The sequence below is a fragment of the Rhinolophus sinicus genome, linkage group LG07 (assembly GCF_036562045.2).
Source record: "Rhinolophus sinicus isolate RSC01 linkage group LG07, ASM3656204v1, whole genome shotgun sequence".
Lineage (NCBI taxonomy): Eukaryota > Metazoa > Chordata > Mammalia > Chiroptera > Rhinolophidae > Rhinolophus > Rhinolophus sinicus.
Genome location: NC_133757.1, coordinates 49,350,751 through 49,371,491, shown reverse-complemented (window position 1 = coordinate 49,371,491; position 20,741 = coordinate 49,350,751). Strand labels below are relative to the sequence as shown.

At 52.0% G+C, this 20,741-nt stretch overlaps 1 protein-coding gene across 5 annotated transcripts in view; it reads right to left on the bottom strand.

The window, feature by feature from the left end:
- Positions 1 to 8,052: 8,052 nt before the first annotated feature.
- Positions 8,053 to 20,741, bottom strand: part of CHST3 (carbohydrate sulfotransferase 3) — a 37,682-nt gene continuing 24,993 nt past the window's right edge. For 3 of the 5 annotated variants that reach the window (XM_074339568.1, XM_074339569.1, XM_074339570.1), the window contains 3 exons: positions 14,195 to 14,419; positions 13,201 to 13,299; positions 8,053 to 12,928 (listed from right to left, as the gene is read on the bottom strand). In XM_074339568.1, coding sequence (XP_074195669.1) covers positions 11,641 to 12,928; positions 13,201 to 13,299; positions 14,195 to 14,334 — 1,527 coding nt within the window. In that variant the 5' untranslated portion in view covers positions 14,335 to 14,419 and the 3' untranslated portion in view covers positions 8,053 to 11,640. The remainder of the gene's footprint in view (positions 12,929 to 13,200; positions 13,300 to 14,194; positions 14,420 to 20,741) is intronic. The other 2 variants (XM_019745982.2, XM_019745983.2) reach the window with 1 other exon arrangement.

Sequence of the window (20,741 nt, the reverse complement as noted above, 5' to 3'; positions counted from 1 at the left end):
TCCTTCATGATATACAAACTCTGACATTTGCAAAGATTACAGCATCTTTGTATTTAAGAAAAATGCCCAATCTCACTTAAATTCTGCTTCAGTTTACCTTCAAAAGAGGTCCCATGTGGCACTGTCGGGGTTCTGCCATCAGCTCCCAGGGCAGGCACTGAGTTCCCTACAGCTTCTGAGAAAAGATGTATGGGCCCTGGGCCATCCAGGCCCTGCCACTTTATGCCTCTGGACCACATCCTGTCCAGGGGATTTCAATGACCAGGAGTTTTGGCAGAACCTTCCAGTGAGCCATCGCCTGCTAACATCCTCAGAACTCTACCCTGCTCCTACGGCCACACGACCAGAGGGCTCTCCTAGGGCAACGGTGAGAAACCAGTGAGCTGGCCACAGGACTGGGGTCTGGTCACCCTGCATCTATGTGCTGGATAAAGTATACTCCAGTGGAGGTTCTGAACCTCTTGAGCCCACTGACAAAGCTCCCTCAGGAAGCTCTTGCTGCAGATACGTCCTGTGTGACTGCACATTGTCAAGGGCAGAAAGGAGCTGGTCAGTTACACTGAACCGGCGAGGCCCACACCACTTCACACTGGACAAGTTCATCAGTCATTTGCAAGGAGGACTGACACAGACAGGGCGTCTGATGGTGGGTTTTATCTTTCCCTGCCTGGGAATTTGTTGGTACAGAGGATTACAAATGAAACCAGCTGGTAATCATGAATGAATGTCTTTTCATGGAGAGTAAGAGTAAGTACTGAGTCTGCCTGGAGTCTGACGTGGGATGTCTGTTGCTGGGCAGGCAGGGACTGTTCACTTCTGTACCCTGCAGCCCGGTGTGGGGTCTGGCATCGTGCGGGCACACGGCCAACTGTTGCTGGGCTGCACTGTTTCTGCTACTTTCTATCTCAGCGAGTTCCTTAAACCTTGCTGGAGCCTCATTTCCTTTGTCTGTGAAATGGGGAAATAATTTCCACCCGGTTGAGAGCAGTTCTCAGGGTTCAGTAAAAGATAATGCGCCCATCATAGTGCCTGGGGCATAGTAGGTGCTCAAGAAATGATTATTACATAAAAATGTGGCCCAAAGATGGAAACAACCCAAGTGTCCGTCAGTCGGTGACTGGATAAACCCAATGTGGTATATTCCTGAATGGAATATTACCAGCCTTAACAAGGAATGAAATTCTGATACGTCCTACAACATGGATGGACATTAAAAACATTATGCTGAGGGAAAGAAGCCAGACACAGAAGGACAAATATTGTATGACTCCATTTACATGAAATATTCAGAATAGGTACAATCCATAGAGACAGAAAGCAGACGAGTGGTTGCCGGGGGAACCTGGGGGTTTCCTTTTGGGGTTATGAAAAAGTTCTGAAACTAAATAGTGATGATGTGATTGCACAGTATGAATGTATTAAATGTCACTAATAGTAAATTTTATGTCGTGTATTTTACCACAATAAAAAAAAGAAAGAAAGTGTTTATTCCAAGTGCGTCTTCCATTTCATCGCCATTCATTCATTCAACCACCACTTGTGCTGTGTCAGGCTCAGTGAGAGTCGACGTGAATGCTGAAGGCTTTCGCTGAGGCCAAATCATCTGTGAAAGAGAAGGAAAGGCACGACATCTAGAAGTGAAATGTCAGGAGCATTTCCCCATAATGGGCTCCTTGGAATCCTACTTCCATGGGCAAGTCTTGACACATGTTTTCTCAACTGTTCCTCTGCTCCCCTGCCAAGAAAGACATGAGTCAGGAAGCAGTGGGCTCCAGGCCAAGTGTGAACACACCTCTATTTTGCGCCAGCCAGACCCCTCCGAAGCCAGGGCAGGGGAGAGAAGCACTGCTCATCCAGCAATGTTTTGAATGAATGGATTTAAACCCAGGTCTTGTTGGTTCTCAAGTGTCAGTCTCTCCACTCATACAGACAGAAGGCAGAGGGCATTTTTTTCCTGGAAGGGAAACTGCTTGAAGAAATCCACATCAAGCCAGAGGGCTGAGGATCTTAAAACACAGAAGTGGAATTAATGACAACTTACAAAAGGAAAATGAAGATTAACCCCTACTCCGTCGTCTAAACCCTAGAAGTTGCTCTGTGGGGCATCGCAGCGTCTGTCCCGGGAAGCTCAGTTCCAGGTTTCAGGATTCATCCGGTAGGGGCAGCCCGATTGCATGGACAAATGCCAAGGGACACAATCTGTTGGCCCCGGGTTCTACTCTAAGCTCTTTTTGCACCTTCATTCAAGCCTTCAAAATAGTTGTTGATTCACTAATTAACTGAGAAGCTCCCAGAAGAGGGTGAACATGGGGTGAAGGGCTTCTGACTGTCTTCAAGGGCAAGCAGCCACTGGTTTCACAAGGCTCACCATGAGCCAGGTACACGGCATACAAGCCCAGCCCTCACATTGATATGTCCCCCATTTGACACATGAGCAACCCACGGCTCAGAGAGGGCAATTCACTGGTCTAAGCTCCTACAGCTAGGACACGCTGCTGCTATTCCAGCCTGGAGAAGAGCAGACTTGGGCTGACTTTGAAAAGCTGCATTTAGGGGAACGTTCAGGCTTGTTCTGTCTGACCCCAAAAGGAAGCCTTTGGTTCTAGGCTTATGCCTCCATGGCATTTACATGGCCTGTGGGGTTTCAACAGATGGCAGTGGGAGACTTGCGGCAAAAGATAGGACAGAAGGGTCTGTAAGGGTGAGGGACGTGGATTCACGTCCTGACACTGCTGGTCGTGTCAGCTCTCTGTGCCTCACTCTTCTCGTGTGTAAAATGGGATATAACTAATCAGACCAGTCCACTCCGCCTTTCAGTGGCTCCCTATATCTCTAAGGATCAAGGCCAGTATCTTCCTAGCGTGGCTCCTGCACATTCAGGCCCTAGTTCTTCTCTCCAGATTCCTATCTCATCACTGCTTCAGCCAGAGCAAACTGTTTCTTGGTCCCCAAACTTTCCAAGTCCTCTTCATCCTTCAGGCCTCTGCACACACTGTCTCCTCGGTCACTCTGTTGAGCTTTCCTTGAGTGGGTAAGAACAGGGTAGCATTTGAACCCAGGCCCTGGGGATCGCCACACTGATCATTGCAAGAGCATGCCCACTGGACCTGCTGTGCCCCACCGGTGAGCATCTCCGCTCTGTGCATTGGAGCAGAAAGAAGCTGAAATCTTTCTGGGGAGGGCGGCTCCGATATGGACTGGGTGCAGACCTGGCCTTGTCTACCCTCAGGGGGGCACGACCACCTGTCCTCTTCTACACTGCTTATTCAGCAGCTGCTCTGGGGTAGGGGTGGACAGGAGAGATCCAGGTGGGTATGGTGGGACATGGCAGCGGGGTAGTTGAGTTCCAGGGTGTTCTGCCCAGGTCAACCTAGGTTTCCAGACTAACGACCTTATTCCCAGTCTAAGCATTAAGGAGCCCAGGCTGAGCACTGTCGGGAAAGCCAGCCCAGACCCAGCACGGCACCAGGACTTTAAGCTGGGGGTTGAAAACTCAATGGTCTATAGGGTGTGAGGTGCAATGGTAACAAATGGAGTCACAGCTGTGGTTGTTCCTGAGGGCACAGAGCCCAAGTGACCCATCACTCCAGGGAGCAGGTGCTGTCAGATTCCTCCCCGTCTCACACCTCACTCTGGAAATTTACACTGTGGTCTGGAAACTCCCATCTGCCTGTAGCTTCATCTCTGGGCCTGACGCTTTCCCCAGCATTTTGGAATGCTATTCTGCCAGTGGGACAGTGCTGAGGAATTAATACTCCCTAAGAGCAGCCTTCAGCCCAAGACTGACAAGCATCAGGGTAGCATTACTTCCGGCTCCCTCGCCTCAGCCCTTGGTCATTCCAAGGTTTGGGCTTTATACCTTTATGGAGGGATTCTGCTCCAATTGCCCGGGGTGGCAGCTGGCTTAACAGTGCACCCTTTGCTGGCTATCTCCCTTCCTTCCTCCCTTGTTGGGCTGTCTGCAGCTCCCAAATAAACTGTTTGCTCTTAACCCTGTCTCAGCATCAGCTTCTGGTGTAACTCAAACCAAGACACCCAATTTTTGAGAGGAAGCAGAAATCTGGTTTTTATATAAAACCTTTTAATTTTTAAGTGTCAGCCTCTAACGCCAATTGTTAAAAACGAAAGCAGACGCTGCATGGGCCACACGCACACAGGGTAGAATTGGTGCACGCAGCCCTGCACACCTGGGCTTGGCCTGACCTTACACGTCCCCAAATTCTTGGACATAGTGGCTGTGGCTTTAGTCATGGGTGTTCTTTTCAGTAGCTTGGCGGTCTTCCTCCCCGGCTCTCGTGAGAACGGCCCCTCCTTGCTGCCACTCTCCCAACCTCCCTGCCTCCCTCCCTTCTTTCTCTCATTCTGGTTTTCTTGGGCGAGCCGCTCCTGCTGAGGCTTTACTACTTGCTTGCTCCTCCAATAAACTGCACAGTAGCGTTTAGCAAGGGGTGACTCGCGACTAGAGGATTATGTCTCCAGAGAACCTGTTTATTGTTAGTAACCTTTGTCCAGCTGCTTCAGAAATGGCTCCTCTAAGAAGGCCCCCAAGCTCCAGTGTCTCAGATTAATAGTGTCCTGTGGTGTTTATGGTTGGCCTGGTTCCCCAGGGTCTCCACTCTCTGTGGGGGTCACCACATCTTTCGGGTAAGGCCACAGAGGCCCTGCAGGTGTGGGTGGACCTGAGGAAGCCAAGGACCAAGGGCTTCAGGTTACCAGCAGGTGTGACAGTGGCATGTACTGCTTGGGGCCATGAACCCACCGTGACCCTGACTCGGCTACAATCTCCCCAGGCCAGCTCTTACTCCTGGCCTGCCTCTCAGTGCGACCTGCGTGAAGGTGGGAGGGGGCCCTGCAACCTGACCCTCCACTTTTTCTCCCCAGCCTCTTCACCCACCACCTTGCCTTCTTTTGGGGGCTTTTAGTGCTACGTGCTTATTATACTTGCAAGTTTCCAGTTGCTACCAGTTGTTCTACAGAATGCCGGATTCTTGAAAATGTTGTCTGGCAAAATAGATAGATAGATAGATAGATAGATAGATAGATAGATAGATAGATAGATAGATAGATAAAAAAGTTTTCATGATAAAAGAATTCCACCCATAAAAATGTTTCGGAGTGAATCCTGACAAGCTGGGTGAAGGGAAAGCAGGACTTCTCAGAGCCTTGAATATGCTAATGTGCACTGTAACCTCCTAAGAGTGCTTAGGTGCCCACAGTTCCTCCATATACACTTGGGGACTCGCTGCTGCAGACTCTAGTGATGGGCCTGCTTGGCAGGGCTCTGGGAGCAAGTGGCACAGGTCCCAGGCCCTAGGTAGTAATCCAACTGCTTCCTGGTGTGGGTCTAGGTGACTATCACGTCCTCAGAGACCCTGTGAGGTGTTAGGCTCCTTCCTAGGGTTAGGTAAATTGGGGTACAGTGAAGGAAGATTTAGGACCCCAAAGAGGTCTGGGATTGGGGAGGAAAAATGGCTTTCTGCCTGGGCTGGTGGCTGAGGGGAAGTGGGTGGGGAGATGTCCAGTCTTCTCTGCTCTATGTTTAGGGCAGTTTGTTTCTCCAGGGGGCCATTTGTGGTAGGAAACACAGCCCAGAAATGACACTAAATATATCCAGTCCCCAGAAGAGGGGAGACAGCAATAGCACCTGGCCGGGGGCGGGCTGGTGCAGATTTCACTCGGGTTGGGATAGCATTTTATTGACTCCTGTGTTAAGGATTGGGAGGAAAATGGTTTGTGCTTCTAAGGCCTGGCCTGGGTGAAATGGCAGGGACAAAGGTTTGAGTTTTGGGGAAGTGGTCCCATTCCTTCATATCACGCCTCACCTGGGCATTACCCCTCACTCTAGGCACCATTTCCCCAAAGCTCAGCTCTTCCCTGCCTGTGGACAGCTGCTGTTCCTGCTTCTCCCATGCCCCGCCCAGCCCACAAAGCTCCACCAGTTTTGACTTCCCATGTTCCAAAATGAGCCTTCTCCCTTCTCCCGGGGGAAGCGCCCATTTCCCCCAGGTGCTTGTGAGGAGACAAAACGGTGGAAATCTAATTTGCACTAAAGTTGTTATGACTGATAGAGTAATGCAACTGCCATTTGAAAGGATTCCCTTACATTTCTTAGTAGAAAGGGTCCATAACCCTCTCCTCATGGGGTTTTGAGATTTTATTGAAGGCCAAATGAAATCTTCAGTGCTATTTCAATATGTAAAGCCAATCAACACACAACTGCTCTGGGTGAGAGGGCTGACTTTTGAATCCCTAAGGGGCTTTTTAGAACAAGGGTTGTAAACCCTGGATTACACTCCTCATTTCAAAAGAAACTGGGGCTCAGATAAGGGAAGGGATGTGACTGAGGTCACAGGGCCAGATAGTGGCAAAGCTGGGACCTGTCCGCAGGTCCCCTGACCCCTCGCCCGTGCTCCTGTCCCTGCCTCACAATGCCTGGGTATTTCTCTCTCAGATCTCATTCTTGCAGCCAGCATCACGCCTCTGCCGTCCTGGTATCATACAGAACATTCATCACACCCCGTGCGCGTAGCACACTTCCCTTGTGTCTTTCGCTGTTCAGGAGGGGGCAAGGGCTTCCTGTGCCCTGCTTCATGCTAAGAGGAGTCACCCCATTCCTACAGCTGCTAATTGGTACCTGTTAATTTTTGTGATTGTTGCTGAGAACAAATGCAGAAGAAAGGCAGACACTTCGGATTTTGCTCATTGCATGTTTTCATCTTTAATTTAATAAGTCAAGTAAGCCATCAAGTGATGGGTTCACATTTTGTTCCGCAAAGCAGACCCTGACCAGCGGTGGCCGCCAGCTCTCTGAAGGGCAGCACCCATGTTTTCAGGAAATGGCAGATTGTAGCCATGGCAAGGACAGATGGGACATTGATGGCAAGAGGGCTGGGAGCAATGTGGCCGAGCAGAATGTGCTGCAGGCTACACATACACACGTGTGGACACATATGTACACACCATGGCCACACATGACCATGGAGGAAGTGTCCTGTACTATGTGGCCATGAAACATGACACAGGGCTGAGGTCTTGGCAAAAAGACAGACAGAGTTCGCGGGATCAAGGAGGGAGCAGGAGAGCCAGGCAGACTTGACTTGGCCTAGAACATACAGATGAGAGGGAGGCTTCCCGGGGTGCCAGGTCAAGCCCAGTGTTAGAGGAAGCAGGACACATGGGTCGTTTTCTTTCCCAAATAAAATACCTGATCTGTGACATGAGCTAGGCCCATGAGGATGGCACCATGTCTGTCTCTTTGGAAACACGTAACTGATATGTCCCCAGGCACAGTCATGGAATGACAAAGGACACAAGACCAAAGAATCTTGAAGCTCTTGAGACCCCTGAAGTTGCCAATTTTGTTTTGTCCTTTTGAGGGAAAGAGCAGCTTCCACTCTTCCTGAAACGGCAGGCAGCTGAGAGGCGATGGGGCTGCATCAGGAAAACGTGGGCCTCTTCCCTCCTGTCTAGTTGGACCATGTACTGGGGATCTTTACAGGCAAACTCAGCAACTGGGGCCCCTGGCTGTCAGCGGATGCTCCTTCTTTCAGTTTGTGCACATTGACAAGACCCACTGGCCTCTGCAGGCATCTGTCGCCCAGCCACAATCCTTCTCTCCCCACCTCAGGAACCTATCCCTCTGAGACCTGCCTTTGCTTTCAGCCTTTAGGGATGGGAGTGGGAGAGGTCTGCCTTGGGGACACAGCCACCCGCCTTCTGCTGCTGTCCTTCATAATCCAGGGCCTATCCAGGGACAGGTCCTATAGTCAACTAAAACAGACCCTCGTGTGGGAGAGGATCACCCATGGCTGGAAGAGACCTTCAGGGTCAGGACCAGACCGTCTGATGTCCATGCCAAGCACCCATCCTCTGGGACAGAGATACCCTGACCTTCTGCTGGAACTTGTTCCGTCATCAGATGGCAGGGAAAGGTCTACTGTCATGAGCTGAGTGGGTGTCCTCTGCCCTTGGGGGTTTGGTCAGCAGCTGCCCCATTAAACCAGCCTCTGGCTGAGGGTGCTGGCAGACATGGAGTAAACTCTTCATTAAACATTTTTTTTTCAGTTCATTTAGTTATTTATTTTCAAGTGTGTGCATCACATAAAGGGACAAAGGCTAGAATTACCTCATGTCTCTCAACCTTAGTAATAACTCAGTGATAACCTGCAGGGGTGTGTAAATGAGCTGTGCCTCTGCTGCTTCTTTTTTCCCTCCCCATGGGGACTCAGGAATCCTGCCCCCATCGACTACTCCCAAAGACCCCTCTCCCTGTGCCCTCATCCACTCCAGGGTTTACAAACAAGGTGCTGAGGAGAAGCCAGGAACGGGCAGTGGTGGCGAGAGCCCACAGAGGTTAGACACTGTCCTGTCTCACCAACACATGGAATGTTCTGAACTATTTATACTGGCTGGGCTAAAGAGGTCTTCTTCAAAAAGAAGAAAATGAGTAAACGCTCATTGCTGAATGGGCCTCTTGTTCTGGGGAAGCTGGCAGCTGTGGAGGTGAGGCCTCAACTGCTCCCTCTGTCTCCAGGCACGTGGGTGCTGTGGAGGCGAAGACTCCTGGTGGACCATCAGGAGCAGAGAAACCAGGGCTGACCCACTGGAAAAGGAGGCACCAGCCCCCAGCTGGACCACCTTCCCCAGCCCAGCTCCAGGCTGAAAACCCCAAAGGTGGGACTCCAACCAGGTCCCACAGAGTGTAAAGTCAGTAGTCACCCTGCCCCCCACCTTGTCCTTCCCTAAACCCCAGAGCATGACTGGGCACCGAGGCAACACTCACTTGAGTTGTTTCTACCTTCAGACACCTGGGCAAAGGTCATACAGCAGAAAGGGCCTTGTCGTATCTTCAAATCAACAAGAGGAAACCAAGGAAGCTCCTTAAACAATAGCCTGGGGCCATCTTGACTCCTCCACTCTTGGTTTAGTCCCCTCTTGTATGCTGAGTCATCTTGCAGTGTCCTTGTGTGTGTGGAGTGAGTGAACGGTTTTTATTATTATTAGTTTGTCTTTCTTGATTTGGGTAGAGCTTTGAATCCCTGCAAATAACAAGGTATTTTCTGTCTCTTCTTTTTCACAAAATAAATAAGTTAAGTCAACTTGCAGTGTACGAATTATCAATGTCCTGAGAAGTCCAAAAGGTCCATTCTTGTAACAGTCCTCAGAGCTCAGGGGTGGAGGCATTGGCCCCAGATATAGGAAGGAAGGAAGACATCTGCTATCCGTGCTAGGAGGGCTCCAGGGAGAACCCTGGATAGAGGAGCCTGCCCCCCACCCCACACCCCCACAGGTGGGGAACAGTGCAGAGAGCAGGGCAGGGGCTGGGGAAGAACCACCAGCATTTCTGGGCCTGCCACAAAAATCCTGGCCCCACTCTGCCCCAGGGTCAAGTTTTCAGAGCTGAAGTCCCGTTGGACCCCAACTTAGAGCCAGTTCCCTGCACAACTTATTCTTGGGCTGGAAAACCTAGGGTGGAGACCTCCTTGAATGGCTGAAGTCCATGGTGATGGAAACTAGCAGCTCAAATATGGTGATTATAATGGATCCCACAAGATGGCTGTCGTCCTCACCTTTTCAAAAGGCGACTTCCAGCCAGGACACACCCTTTCCTTCCCCTTAACAACACCAGCTGGACTTAGATCCTGTGTTTCCCTCATGTCCATATCATTCAAACCAAAACCCAGCCCTCTGGGCTTGACAATGGGACGGATCTGACAGAGAGGTTGTCCAGGAAATCAGAAACAGCCCTTAGTGAACTGTTACAGCTCTCTGCACATTCTAAGGTGGTACTGAGTTCTGCTCCCTGGGTTGGGGTGGGAGTTGAGAAAGGCTTCCACTTTGGGGACATCTGCTGCTTGGTCATAGGCCCCTGACCACCCAGGAGATGTCATTGGGCCTGGGAGAAATGTTCAAACCTGGCCTCTTCTCGAGGAGGGGGTGAGAGCTGCTAGTTTCTGCTGCTTCTGGACATGCAGCTAAGAACTGGTGGTTTCTGAGATTCGTCCCATGTAGGGTTCAAACAGAAAAGCCGATGGCACTGTGGGTTGCCATGTGGCCATCTAGGCTCTGATCCTTCTGGGGGAAGGCTCTTCCTCCTCCTCTTCTCCCTCCAGCAGGAGCCAGAGTGCTCTCCACTGGTCTTCCCAGAACCCCCTCAGACCCTGAAACACAGATTGCTTCCAAGTGGCACTCCTGCAGAAACAAAACCAAAAACACAGCCACAAAACAAGACACCAAACTATAAATACCCTAAAAAAAACACTAAAAAATAAAACACCCAGTCCATCCTGAGTTGAGCAATACTCTTCCCAGACCCTAAAGGAGGAATTCTAGACTCTAACCATGTATCCATGGCGACCATCCAGGAGGCTGACCCCTGTCCCGTCTTCTCAGGGGAGGGGTTATCCTGATATGACTTCTCCCTGAAGAGCACTCTGGACTGTCTTCCGGGCCTGGCTGGAAGCAGCAGGACCCACGAGCTGCCTTTTGCCTCCAGGGACCACAGCTGCTTTTGCCAATCAGGCCTGAGGCAGCCTTCAAATATAGACATGCTAGGACCCCAGCCAAACTGGAATGGGGCCGATGGGCTGCAGTCACATGAGGGTCGGCCACGCCATTTCAAAACATCCTGCCTGCCAGCAGTGAGGATGTAAATGGGCCAGAGGAGGTAGTCACGTGACTTCAAGGCGGACAGGGGCCTGGGACTCTGCAGTTGTGTGTCCACCGTTCATCCTAAACCTGGTTGGGTAATGGCCCATGACCGTGTTTCCTTCCAGTGCCCCCGAATAATTAAAGGCTCCTCTTTAGATGTGTGATACAAAGAAATCTTGTAAACCCTGTGGGCTTTAAGCAACGGGGAAGCTTGTCTGTTTTTATATGTGTGTATGTGGAATTGTGTTTTTATGATTTTTTTCAGTGTGTGTAGGTATGGTCTTTATATGTATTCTATAGCTCCATACAGAGCTGATGTCAACAGTAACCAACACAGCTATCCCATTTATGGAAAGATTGAATCATTTTTGGTTGGTAAGCCTCAACTGCCATCTTCTAACACCCTGCGTTGTCCCAGGCCCTCTCCAGAGACCCAACCAGAATCCACACTGGATTGTGTAGAAATCCAGAGACTGAAGAAAGGTGCACACTGAGAACAGTGGGAGGTCCACCTGTGACTGGTCAGTGCCCACAGCCCCTTCTAGTTGTTAAATATTTGGACTCTGGCCCACAGGGTCTACAGACATTTATGTGTGTTTCATGTATGTTTCTGTATGTGTGTGTGTGTGTGTGACAGAGAGAGAGAGAGACAGAGAGAGAGAGAGAGAGAGAGAGAGAGAGAGAGAGAGAGACTGTCGTCAATAGGCGGGGGGCCTGCCTAAGCCTGCTCAGGAGACTGTAGTCCCTTAGGTCTGGGTTTGATGGCCCTCAGGGGACAGGGCCCTGTCCTCCTCTCGGCAAGAAACCCCAGCCTACAGCCGCAGTGGGGAAGCTATCTGGCTGGGGGCTACTTCTATAGCGGAAGGGCGGCCTGCTCACTGCACGGTTTCCCGCCATCCTCTGAGAGCGCCGTGGTCGCACCGCTGGCTCAGGTGCGAGAAAGGCAGGGTGGGACTTTCATGAGGAGGGGTGCACATGGCCCCGGGCCCCCTACGTGACCCAGAAGGTGCCCCGCTCCTCCAGCAGGCTGACAGAGCGGTTGGTGAGGGAGGCGGCATCTCGCGCCAATTTGTAGCCGAAGAGGTGCATGGCAGGGCCGCAGGCAGCCTGTACCACCTGTGCCAGCTTGAAGGGCATGCTGAAACGCCACTTCTCAAACTGCTCAGAGGAGTTCTTCTGCGTGGAGTAGATACCGCTGCCGTCCCGGGCTGCCTGGGTGTTCTTCTGAATCCAGTCCTCCACCTGGGGGGTCAGGGGGATGCCTGCAAAGCGGTACATCTCCCGGGCCTTCTGCAGGGGCCTGCGGGCCACGTCTTCGTAGCGCACCAGCATGTAGCGGCCCTGCAGCCACGCCGGCTGCCGCAGGCCCAGCTCCGCCGAAAGGCGGATGCTCTCACAGTTGCCCCTCAGCCGCTGGACCTCCTCCTCTCTCAGCTGGTCCTGTCCCTCGGCCAGCCACTTCTTCCAGGTCTCATACTTGCCAGCGAAGGCCACCATGCGGGAGGCCAGCACTGCCCGGGGGTCACGCACCAGCTGGATGACGCGCAGGTCCAGCCGGGGGTCCTCGGCCAGCGGCTGCAGGAACTCCAGCTGCCGGATGCGGACGGCCTTGAGGGCCATGTGCTCCTTGCGGCGGCAGGCCTCGGCAGCCAGTGTCACATTGAGGGGACCGCAGCGGCGGTTCTTGCAGTGGTACTTCTCAAAGACCTTCTTGACGAAGGGCGTGCACACGGGGTCCTCGCAGAGCGAGCGGCTGGAGCCCCGGCGGAACATGAACTGGGTCAGGTGGTCCTCCGGCAGGGGGCTTATGAAATGCTCCAGGACATACAGGTCGCACAGGAAGAGCTGCTTGAGCACGTCACGGTAGACCAGGGCCGAGCCCGCTGCGTTGGCGCCTCCCGGCTCGAAGGACACCGTGCGCTCGATATGCCACAGCGGCTCGAAGAGGTAGAAGATGTTGCCCTGCTGGTTGAAGAACTCGCCCACGAAGGAGGAGCCTGTGCGGGTGGTGGCCATGAGGAGCACGTGGCGCCGGGGCCGAGCCCCGCGGGGTCTGGGCGGCTGCTCCCCCTCCGCCTCCCCCTCGCCCTGGGCGTCCTCAGCGGGCTCCACACCCAGCTGCAGGCTGAAGTTTCTCAGGCGGCTCTGCAGCTGTGTGAAGGCTGAATCAAGCTCACTCAGGGACAGGAGCGAGGCATTCTCCGCCAAGACCAAGGCTGGGTCGGTGCTGTTGGCATCTACCAGGGACTGGGGGATCTGCTTCAGCTTGTCCGAGACCCTGTGAGGACCAAGGGAGACCAGGGTCAGTGACTGGCTCGTGACCCTATCCCCTGTGCCAGTCCCAGGATGCTCACCCAGAGCCTGTCTGTGGGTTTCCCCAGAAGCCGACTCTGAGGGTAAGTAGATGATGTGGCACATGCTCAGAGGAAGAGCTGGGAAAGGGGTAGGAAAGTGAGGCAGGAGGAAAAGAAGTTCAGAAGGGGTGAGCAGGCTACACATGTGGGCAACTCACTCTGACTGGGTGGCCCTGGAAGACAGTGTAGAACACACCTGAGGATTCTCTTTCTTGGGGGTAAAGCTCCCAGCTGGCTTTGGCTGAGGCCTGCTCCCCGGTACTGGTGGCTTGGCAGCATGCAGGTGGAGGGTATGCTGTTGGGTAGAGAGTGGCAAGGGCTTGCAGTAGGACCCCGCAGGCCCTGGTTCCCTGTAGGGACAGTCCATGCGGAGGGATCCAGGCAGGGCACCGATTCAGAGCCCGCTACACAGCCCAATTCCTAGCCATCTTGGTTGATGCTTTCTTGAAGGAGTTATGCCTGGGAAAGCAGATCTAAGAAGTCTTTCTATGTCTAGCAGGGCCACTGCACACAGCTATACTGCCAACTCTGGGGGGCAGCCTTCCCAGCATAGCCTATGTGAATGCACACCCTGGAGCTGAGCAACACACAACCTGGGTAGCTGCACAGGCATCCCTGCCCACCCGGGTATCTGTACCAGGATCCCGCCTTTCCAGGGGCTCACCCTCATCCATGACTTCAGATTGGTGTAGGGGATATGCTATTAACACATTGCGTACGGCAGGGTTTAAATCCCTCATGAAGATTCTCGTGATCCGTACACAACGTGTTAATTCAAGGCACTGTCCTGGGCCAGGAAGTTAATCATGACCACAGCCAGCAAGCACTGGACACCAACTGGGTGCCAGGCACTGGGCTAAAAAAAAGCTTTTCCATTTTCTCATTTAATCTTTACAACAAGGCAGGCCCGATCATTAGCCACATTTCAGAGAAGAAGAACTTAAGACAGGAAAGGGAAGTAATGTGTCTAAGTTGTCACAGCCAGAAAGGGCCAGAATTAGGATTCCAACCTGAATCTAGAGCCCAAGTCACCCCACTGAGGGCTTGTGCGTGACCCACAGTCTGGGTACAGGAAGGGCCTGATGATCACCGGTTGAAGGATTGCCTTTTCGGGTTCAGAGAGCCCTACAGCTGCCTCTCCACCCCTCACCCCGTCTCCCATAAGGAATACTTGTGCTTGCATCCCTCACCTCGATATGATTTTATTTTCCTTTTCAATGAAGACAAAAACCACCACCACAAAAGCCAGGAAAAGAGCATATTTGCTCCTCATTCTCAGGCTGTGCAGAAAGTCCCGGCAGTCCTGGGGCAAAACAAGTCCTTTCTCCATGGGGAAGAGTGGGGCCGTGGGTACTCAGCTTGGGGGCATCACTCAGGACCTGGCTTGTTGTCTTCAGGTGGGGGACACCCTCATCCTGTGGAGAGATGGGCAGTCAGGATACCCTTGTTTGCAGATGAGAATGAAAAGAAGCTGTTCCACCAGACTTCCGAGGAGCCCAGTCCTGCATGGCAGCCAGAGCCCCACACCCACTCTCCTAACGGACTCTGCCCCAAAGAGACTTGAAACCAGGTCCTTTAAAATGCGAATGGCTTTCTGATTCATCCATGTCACCTCTACCAATTTATCTTTTGACCTCACATGTGACTCAAGGGCAAGTATATAGAAAAGAATAGAAAAGAATGTTCCTTGCAGTACAAATGTTCACAATAGGAAAAGACTGCAAATACATAAACAAAAAATGATGGAGGAGGAGCTACAAATGCTAATGTGAATAATCTTCTATCTATCTATCTATAAATATTAAATATATATATATATATATATATATATATAAACAAGCTGCAGACAAAGTGTGTTTACATAGGACAGGGTTTCTTAACCTCAGCACTACTGACATTTGGGACCAGATAATTCTCTGTTGTGGGAGCTGTCCCGTCATTGTACAATATTTAACAGCGTCCTTGATCTCTACTCATTAGATGCCAGTAGCATCCCCTCTGCTCAGATGTGGCAAACAAAAATGTATCCAGACATTATCAAATGTCCCCTGGGCAAGGGGGAGGTACAAAATCACCCCAGGTTGAGAACTTTTGATACAGTATGATCCCATTTGAAAAAAATTTTTCAGTGATAGAAATATATAGATGTGTAATATAAATGGATGGTAACGGCAGGGACACACAAGGCCTGGTATCAAAGGGCTGGGAAGTCAGGAGAGAGGGTAGGGTGAGTCTTACATTTGCTGTGTAACCCTGCACACTGTTAGACATTTTACCACGTGTTAATTTTTAAAAATTAACTAAAGTATAAAACCCACCATAGCACATGAATTCTAACAAAATTCTTTATGTGGCATTGGCCTTCCTGGGGCAGCCTCCCCCAGGACACATTAGGGCTCCCCAGACCCACCACTGTACAAAGACTCCCATTAACACCTATGCCTGTCATAAAACAAACCCCCTTGTAATGACTTGTTCACTGCTGACCATTCCTTCACGGAGGATGGAGAGTTTGTCCGGGCCCCTCATTATCCCTTAGCACGGGGCCAGGCATACAGGAGACACTCATGACAGAATGGATTAAGGAATACATGACCCTCAGTGGAAGGTGTGTCTATTTTCAAAAGCTGAAGCAAATACAGCATTGCCCAATGGAAACTGGTGCCCAATGGAGACTGGTGCCCAATGGAGACTGGATCACCACTTCTTTCACTCTTCCTGACTGTCACACACTTGTCCTGTACCACGGGCCCCAGATTCCACACAACCCCCTCATCTGCAAATCGATCGCTTTTTCCATAAGGACCCTCATCTACTGTGGATAATCTGCTCTGAGTTGGGAAAAATCTTACTGTGACCTCGTGCAGGGTACCCAGGACCATCCCTCTATCTGGAAAAGATGGCTTTTTCCAAGTGAAGCAGCTGGTGTTGACACAGGGGAGTGTGAGAGCAGGAAGGTGGGTCCCAGGGCTGCACCTTAGTCACACAATGGAAGTAGCTTCAGGGAGTGCCAGAAAAGTGTCCTTAGGGGAAAGCAGTGAGACAGGGATTCTGCATGTTTGGAGATGTATACCCTGGAGTTCTTCAGCTGTTTGGGGCAGAGTGGTGGTGGGGTGGTGGGCAGTTCCCTGATGGGGTGCTGGGTGTGCTTCCTGAGTGTGAATGGGTGAAGAGGGGCCCAGGAGGGAGGAGGGCTGCAAGGCCAGCTCCAGGGTAACTGGAATATTCCCGCCTCTTCCGCATTCATCTGGGCCTTTTCCCATGCACTCACTAAACAAATATTTCCTGAGCACCTACTATGTGCCAACCTCTGATCTAGGCACTGGGGATATAGAAGTGAACAAGCAGACCTGGTCCATGCCCTCATGGGGTTTACCCTCTGGTTGGAAGGGCCAACTGGAATGATATGGGCAGCTGAAGTTTAGTAAGTGCTTACTACTCTGTGCCAAGTGCCATGCTAAGCTCTTGATTTGCATTTCCTCATCAATTTCTCACAAAAGCCCTATTAGGTAACAAGTATCCCATTTTACAGATGAGGAAACAGAGGTTGAGAGAGGTTAAGGAACTTGCCCAACGTTCTTCCAGCAGCAGCCTGACCACCCCTCTCAGATCCAGGACTTCCAGCCTCTTAATGCTCCCCAGTGGTTCCCCCTGTAGCACATAATGGGAGGGCTTTCCAGCTGATGGTCTGTCTGTCTGTCTCTCTTTCCCAGACTGCAAACCCCCTGAAGTCAGGACTAGCATCTAGAATAGCACCCAGCACATATCAGTTGCCCAACAAATCACTGGTGAGTGAACCTGTCAAAGCTAGTGGCTGACTCAGTGCCTGGATGGCTATTGGTATGAGTTTGCAGAATGACAGGGCCACGTCCCCCAAGCAGCTCATTTAGCCCCCGGGTGAAGTTTGAGGCCGCTTTTCCCTCGGGGAGCATGAGACCCAACACCTAGTCTGCAGAGCACAAGGGTTGCAATCCTGACTTTTTGCCCTCTGGGCTCTTGGCTGAGAGCTGTCTGGGTCTGATGCTGAGGGAAGCAGAAGAAGCTGAGATCAGAAGTCCTGCGTGCTAGTCTTTCCTGCGTGTCTAACATACTGTGTAACCCTATACAAGTGACTTAACCTCTCTGGGTTTCAGTTTCTTTACCTGTAGCATGGAAAGGGAGGTACCGACTGCTAAGGTTGCTGTGAGAAACAGTGTTTGGTGCCTGGTAAACGTTCATTAAGTACGAGAGAGGGGAGAAAAGGCGGGGTAGAGTGGGGGTAAGTTGCCTTCACTCTCCTCTCCCTTCTGGCTCTAACATTTTTGGTGAGATTTAGTTCGGTTGCCTTGATGACAAAACTCCTGAGCTTTCTCCCCCCCCCCCTTCCAGGCACTGTTCCTATTTTTGAGTTGCCCTCCCAGCCTCTCCCGTCCCACCCCTGTGATTAATACAGGGTTCCTAATAACCCTAAAAGGAAGCAAGCATGAAAACTCTCTCTGACATGAAACACAAAGCAGGCAGTTGGCTCCTTTGGCCTGCCCCAGGCAGGCTGCCCCTAGGTTTAGCTTTGGAAGCCCAACGAGTAAGTGGGGGTGGGTGGGCAGGCAGGTGAGGGAGGTTTAGGTCTAAGGGTCATGAGAGAAGACAGGGCTGGGATGGGGGGGTTCCCCCGGCAAAGCTCCAGGCAGAACCTGCCCTGAAGGAAGCCCTCTGCAAGAAGTGGGTCTGTGACATCAGTGACACAGGACAAACCTTTATACCTTTTCCCTCCTGAAACCCGTGATGCATGAGCCCACCCCTGCTCCCTTGCTTAGCTCATGGGAAGAATGAAAAATCTCTTCCTTTTCTTGGTGGATTCTACCTCCGAAGGGAATACTTGATACTTTTCCTTCCCGCAATGCCCAGCAATGATGTGACAAACAAAGGAAAAGGTGGCATCCTGCTGCCAGGATGCCAGGGGAGGTCACATTTCCAGGGCACCTGGGCCAGTGGGTGAAGAAGGCCAGGGGCACATGCCAACCCAGCTCTGCACAGAGGCAGCAGGTGGTGGGACAGCTGCCCTCGGCCCACTTATGCCCAGTGCTCAGCTCAAATGTCCCCTCCTCTGGAGTTTTCTGACCACGGACCCACACCACCATCTCCCCTCACCATCACTTTTCCTCTCAGCATCCTGGCATTGCCCTAAAAGGAGGGCCTTCCTTGATGGGAATGTACTTGTTTACTGCCTGTTTCAGCCACTGGAATGTCAGTTTCGGGAGAGGAGAGCATTGTCTGTCCACTTCACCGTTGTATTCCATGCCCAGAATCCCAGTGCCCTAGGCCGTGCACCAGGCACAGAGCAGGGGCTCCATAGTCCTAGTTGCAGGAATGGAAGACTGTCCTTCCCAAAGCATTTAGTCCAGCGTGAGATGTAACCATTCTAAGTTGATAGGAAACATGAAGAAGAGAAAGCAGTTGTTCCCTGTAGGAGGGAACTGTGTGTGCGCTGGCAGTGTGTGCGATGGGCCTGTGTTATGAGCATATACCTGAGTGTGGACTATAGGCGTGTGCTCCGGGGCTGTGCTATGGGCAAAACTTCGTGCTTGGGGCTTCACATACATCGTCTCTTGAATTATCACATTCCTCTGGGATGCTGCTTTGAGGATGAAGAAACTGAGCTGTAGGGCTTTCATTGCAAGCCTCTACAGCTATGTGCCAATGATGGGGAGAACAGAAAACAGCCAAAGGCACCCCAGAAAATCTTAATGAGGGAACACTGGAAAGAAAGTGGGCTGTGAGCTGAGGCCCTAAATTCCAAGCACAAGCATCACTACCCCACTCTTCCCTCAGGGGGTCTTTTCTGCTCATGGCCTGGCAAGGGGTCCTCACAGACAAGTTTTCTACTTGGATGGCTCCCAGCCAGGCCCTTGGCTTCCGCAGGCTTCCGCTGAGGCCCCAAATGGATTGCAGCCCACCCCTGCCACCCCCTGGGAAAGATGGGGTCCCAGAGTCTGCTGTGAATGGAGCTCTGATAAGGGACAGGCCCTGCCAGACATTGCATCAGGCCACAAAACTCCACTCCCCTCACTTTTTCAGGGCCCGGGGCCTCAGCTGTTGCAAGTCTTGCTCACTCAGCCTCCCCACCAGGCAGGGGGCGGAGCCTCCAGAGAAAGGAGACTGAGGGACGGCCAGAGTTGAGAGGGAGGAGGCTCCGTGGGCAGAGATGGCAGCAGTGAAGCCCACTGTGGGAAAACTCTGAACTAACCCATGAGCTGCGGCCCTGGGGGGCTGGCAGTCTGCCCCATCCATGCTACATGAACAGACGCGTGGGAGGGGAGAGCTGCAGAGGGTGTCTGTGAGTTGCCTGAATCCCCTGGAGAGTGGAGACAGAGGCAGGGCAGGGAGAAGGAGCTCAAGTGTTGGGCCTGCCTCTGTGGTAGGTGATCTTTGCTTGGGGAATGCAGCGTCCATTCAGTGGCCTGTTCGGCTAGGTTCTATTTCGCATAGCAACATCCAGAGATGGCTTGGGAAGGACCAAGTCCTCCAATATCTCGAGCTTAGTGTCCAACAGGAGAGTAAATGCCCAGAGGCTGTTGGATGAACCAGTACATGAAGGAGAAAGAGAAGGAATGAAAGAATGAGGAAGTGAATGAATGAATGCCTGGCGGATGTGTCCTGTGCAGCTCAGAGCTGTTATTACACCCTCACACCCCAGGGCTCTAGCTTCCTCTCCCAGAACAAACCCATCTATACCCTCCTATGGGCACCTGTTTAACCTCACTCAAGACAGACCAGAGGCAGCCAAAGGGGAAGGTGTGGTCACCTAACTGGCCGTAGACATCTGAGAATTTGTGAGACACTGTGGGCCGGAGCCCCGAGGAGGGCCAGGGGGCTAGGGGCCAGCATGGTGGGGTGGTGGGGTGGTCACAGACTCTCAGGGAGCTAGCCCTGGCTGGGACAGACCCTGGCTGTCCCTTAGCCTGTTTCGCTATGGAGGATGTGGGGGAGCACTCTCGCTACCCCCATTTGACACAGTCACTTCATTAGGGCTGGCTCAGCTGTGTGAACACATCCTGTGTAAACCCCAAAGCCGACAGCTGTGCAAGATACAGGGCCCCAGAGAACAGCCCCAGGCCTCCCAGTCAGCGAAGGCACTTCCCATGCCTCTGATGCTGAACCTCAGGCTCTGGGACAGGACAGAGCTGACCCACCGTGCTGGGCTTTGCTGCACCTGGCTGGTGTCCAGGACGCCCATAACCATGCAGCCAAGCAGCCTGCTGAGGAGTCTGCTGGCTCGTTTCGAACTGAGCTGGATGTGGGCCAAGATTCACGGCCAAAGATGTGCACCCAGCCCTGGAAATCCAACGTGTGAGAAGCAAGCCAAGTGTCCCACTAGACAGGGCTGGCTGAGTAACTGAGGGGCATGCGCACAAGGAATGCAAGTGACGCAGGGGTTAAAAATGCTGCACGGCTACAAAACTGGAATATTAAGTGATGATTCTTCTCATTTCAGGCCTTTTCATATTGTTTGAATTTTTAATGAGCGTGCACGTGTATCACTTTAGTAAGTTTTAAAATCTAATCTGAAACATAAAAAGAGAAATAGAAGATCACTTATATTGGAAGTGGTGTGGAAAATGCATTGGATGAGGGCAGGACTAGAGGCTGGTTGACCAGTTGGTTCTTTCTGCAGTGGTCCAGGAAAGAGGAGGTGTCCTGAGCAAGTCGTGGCAGAGGGGCAAAGAGCGGAGGATAGACTTGTGAGACATTAAGGGAGCC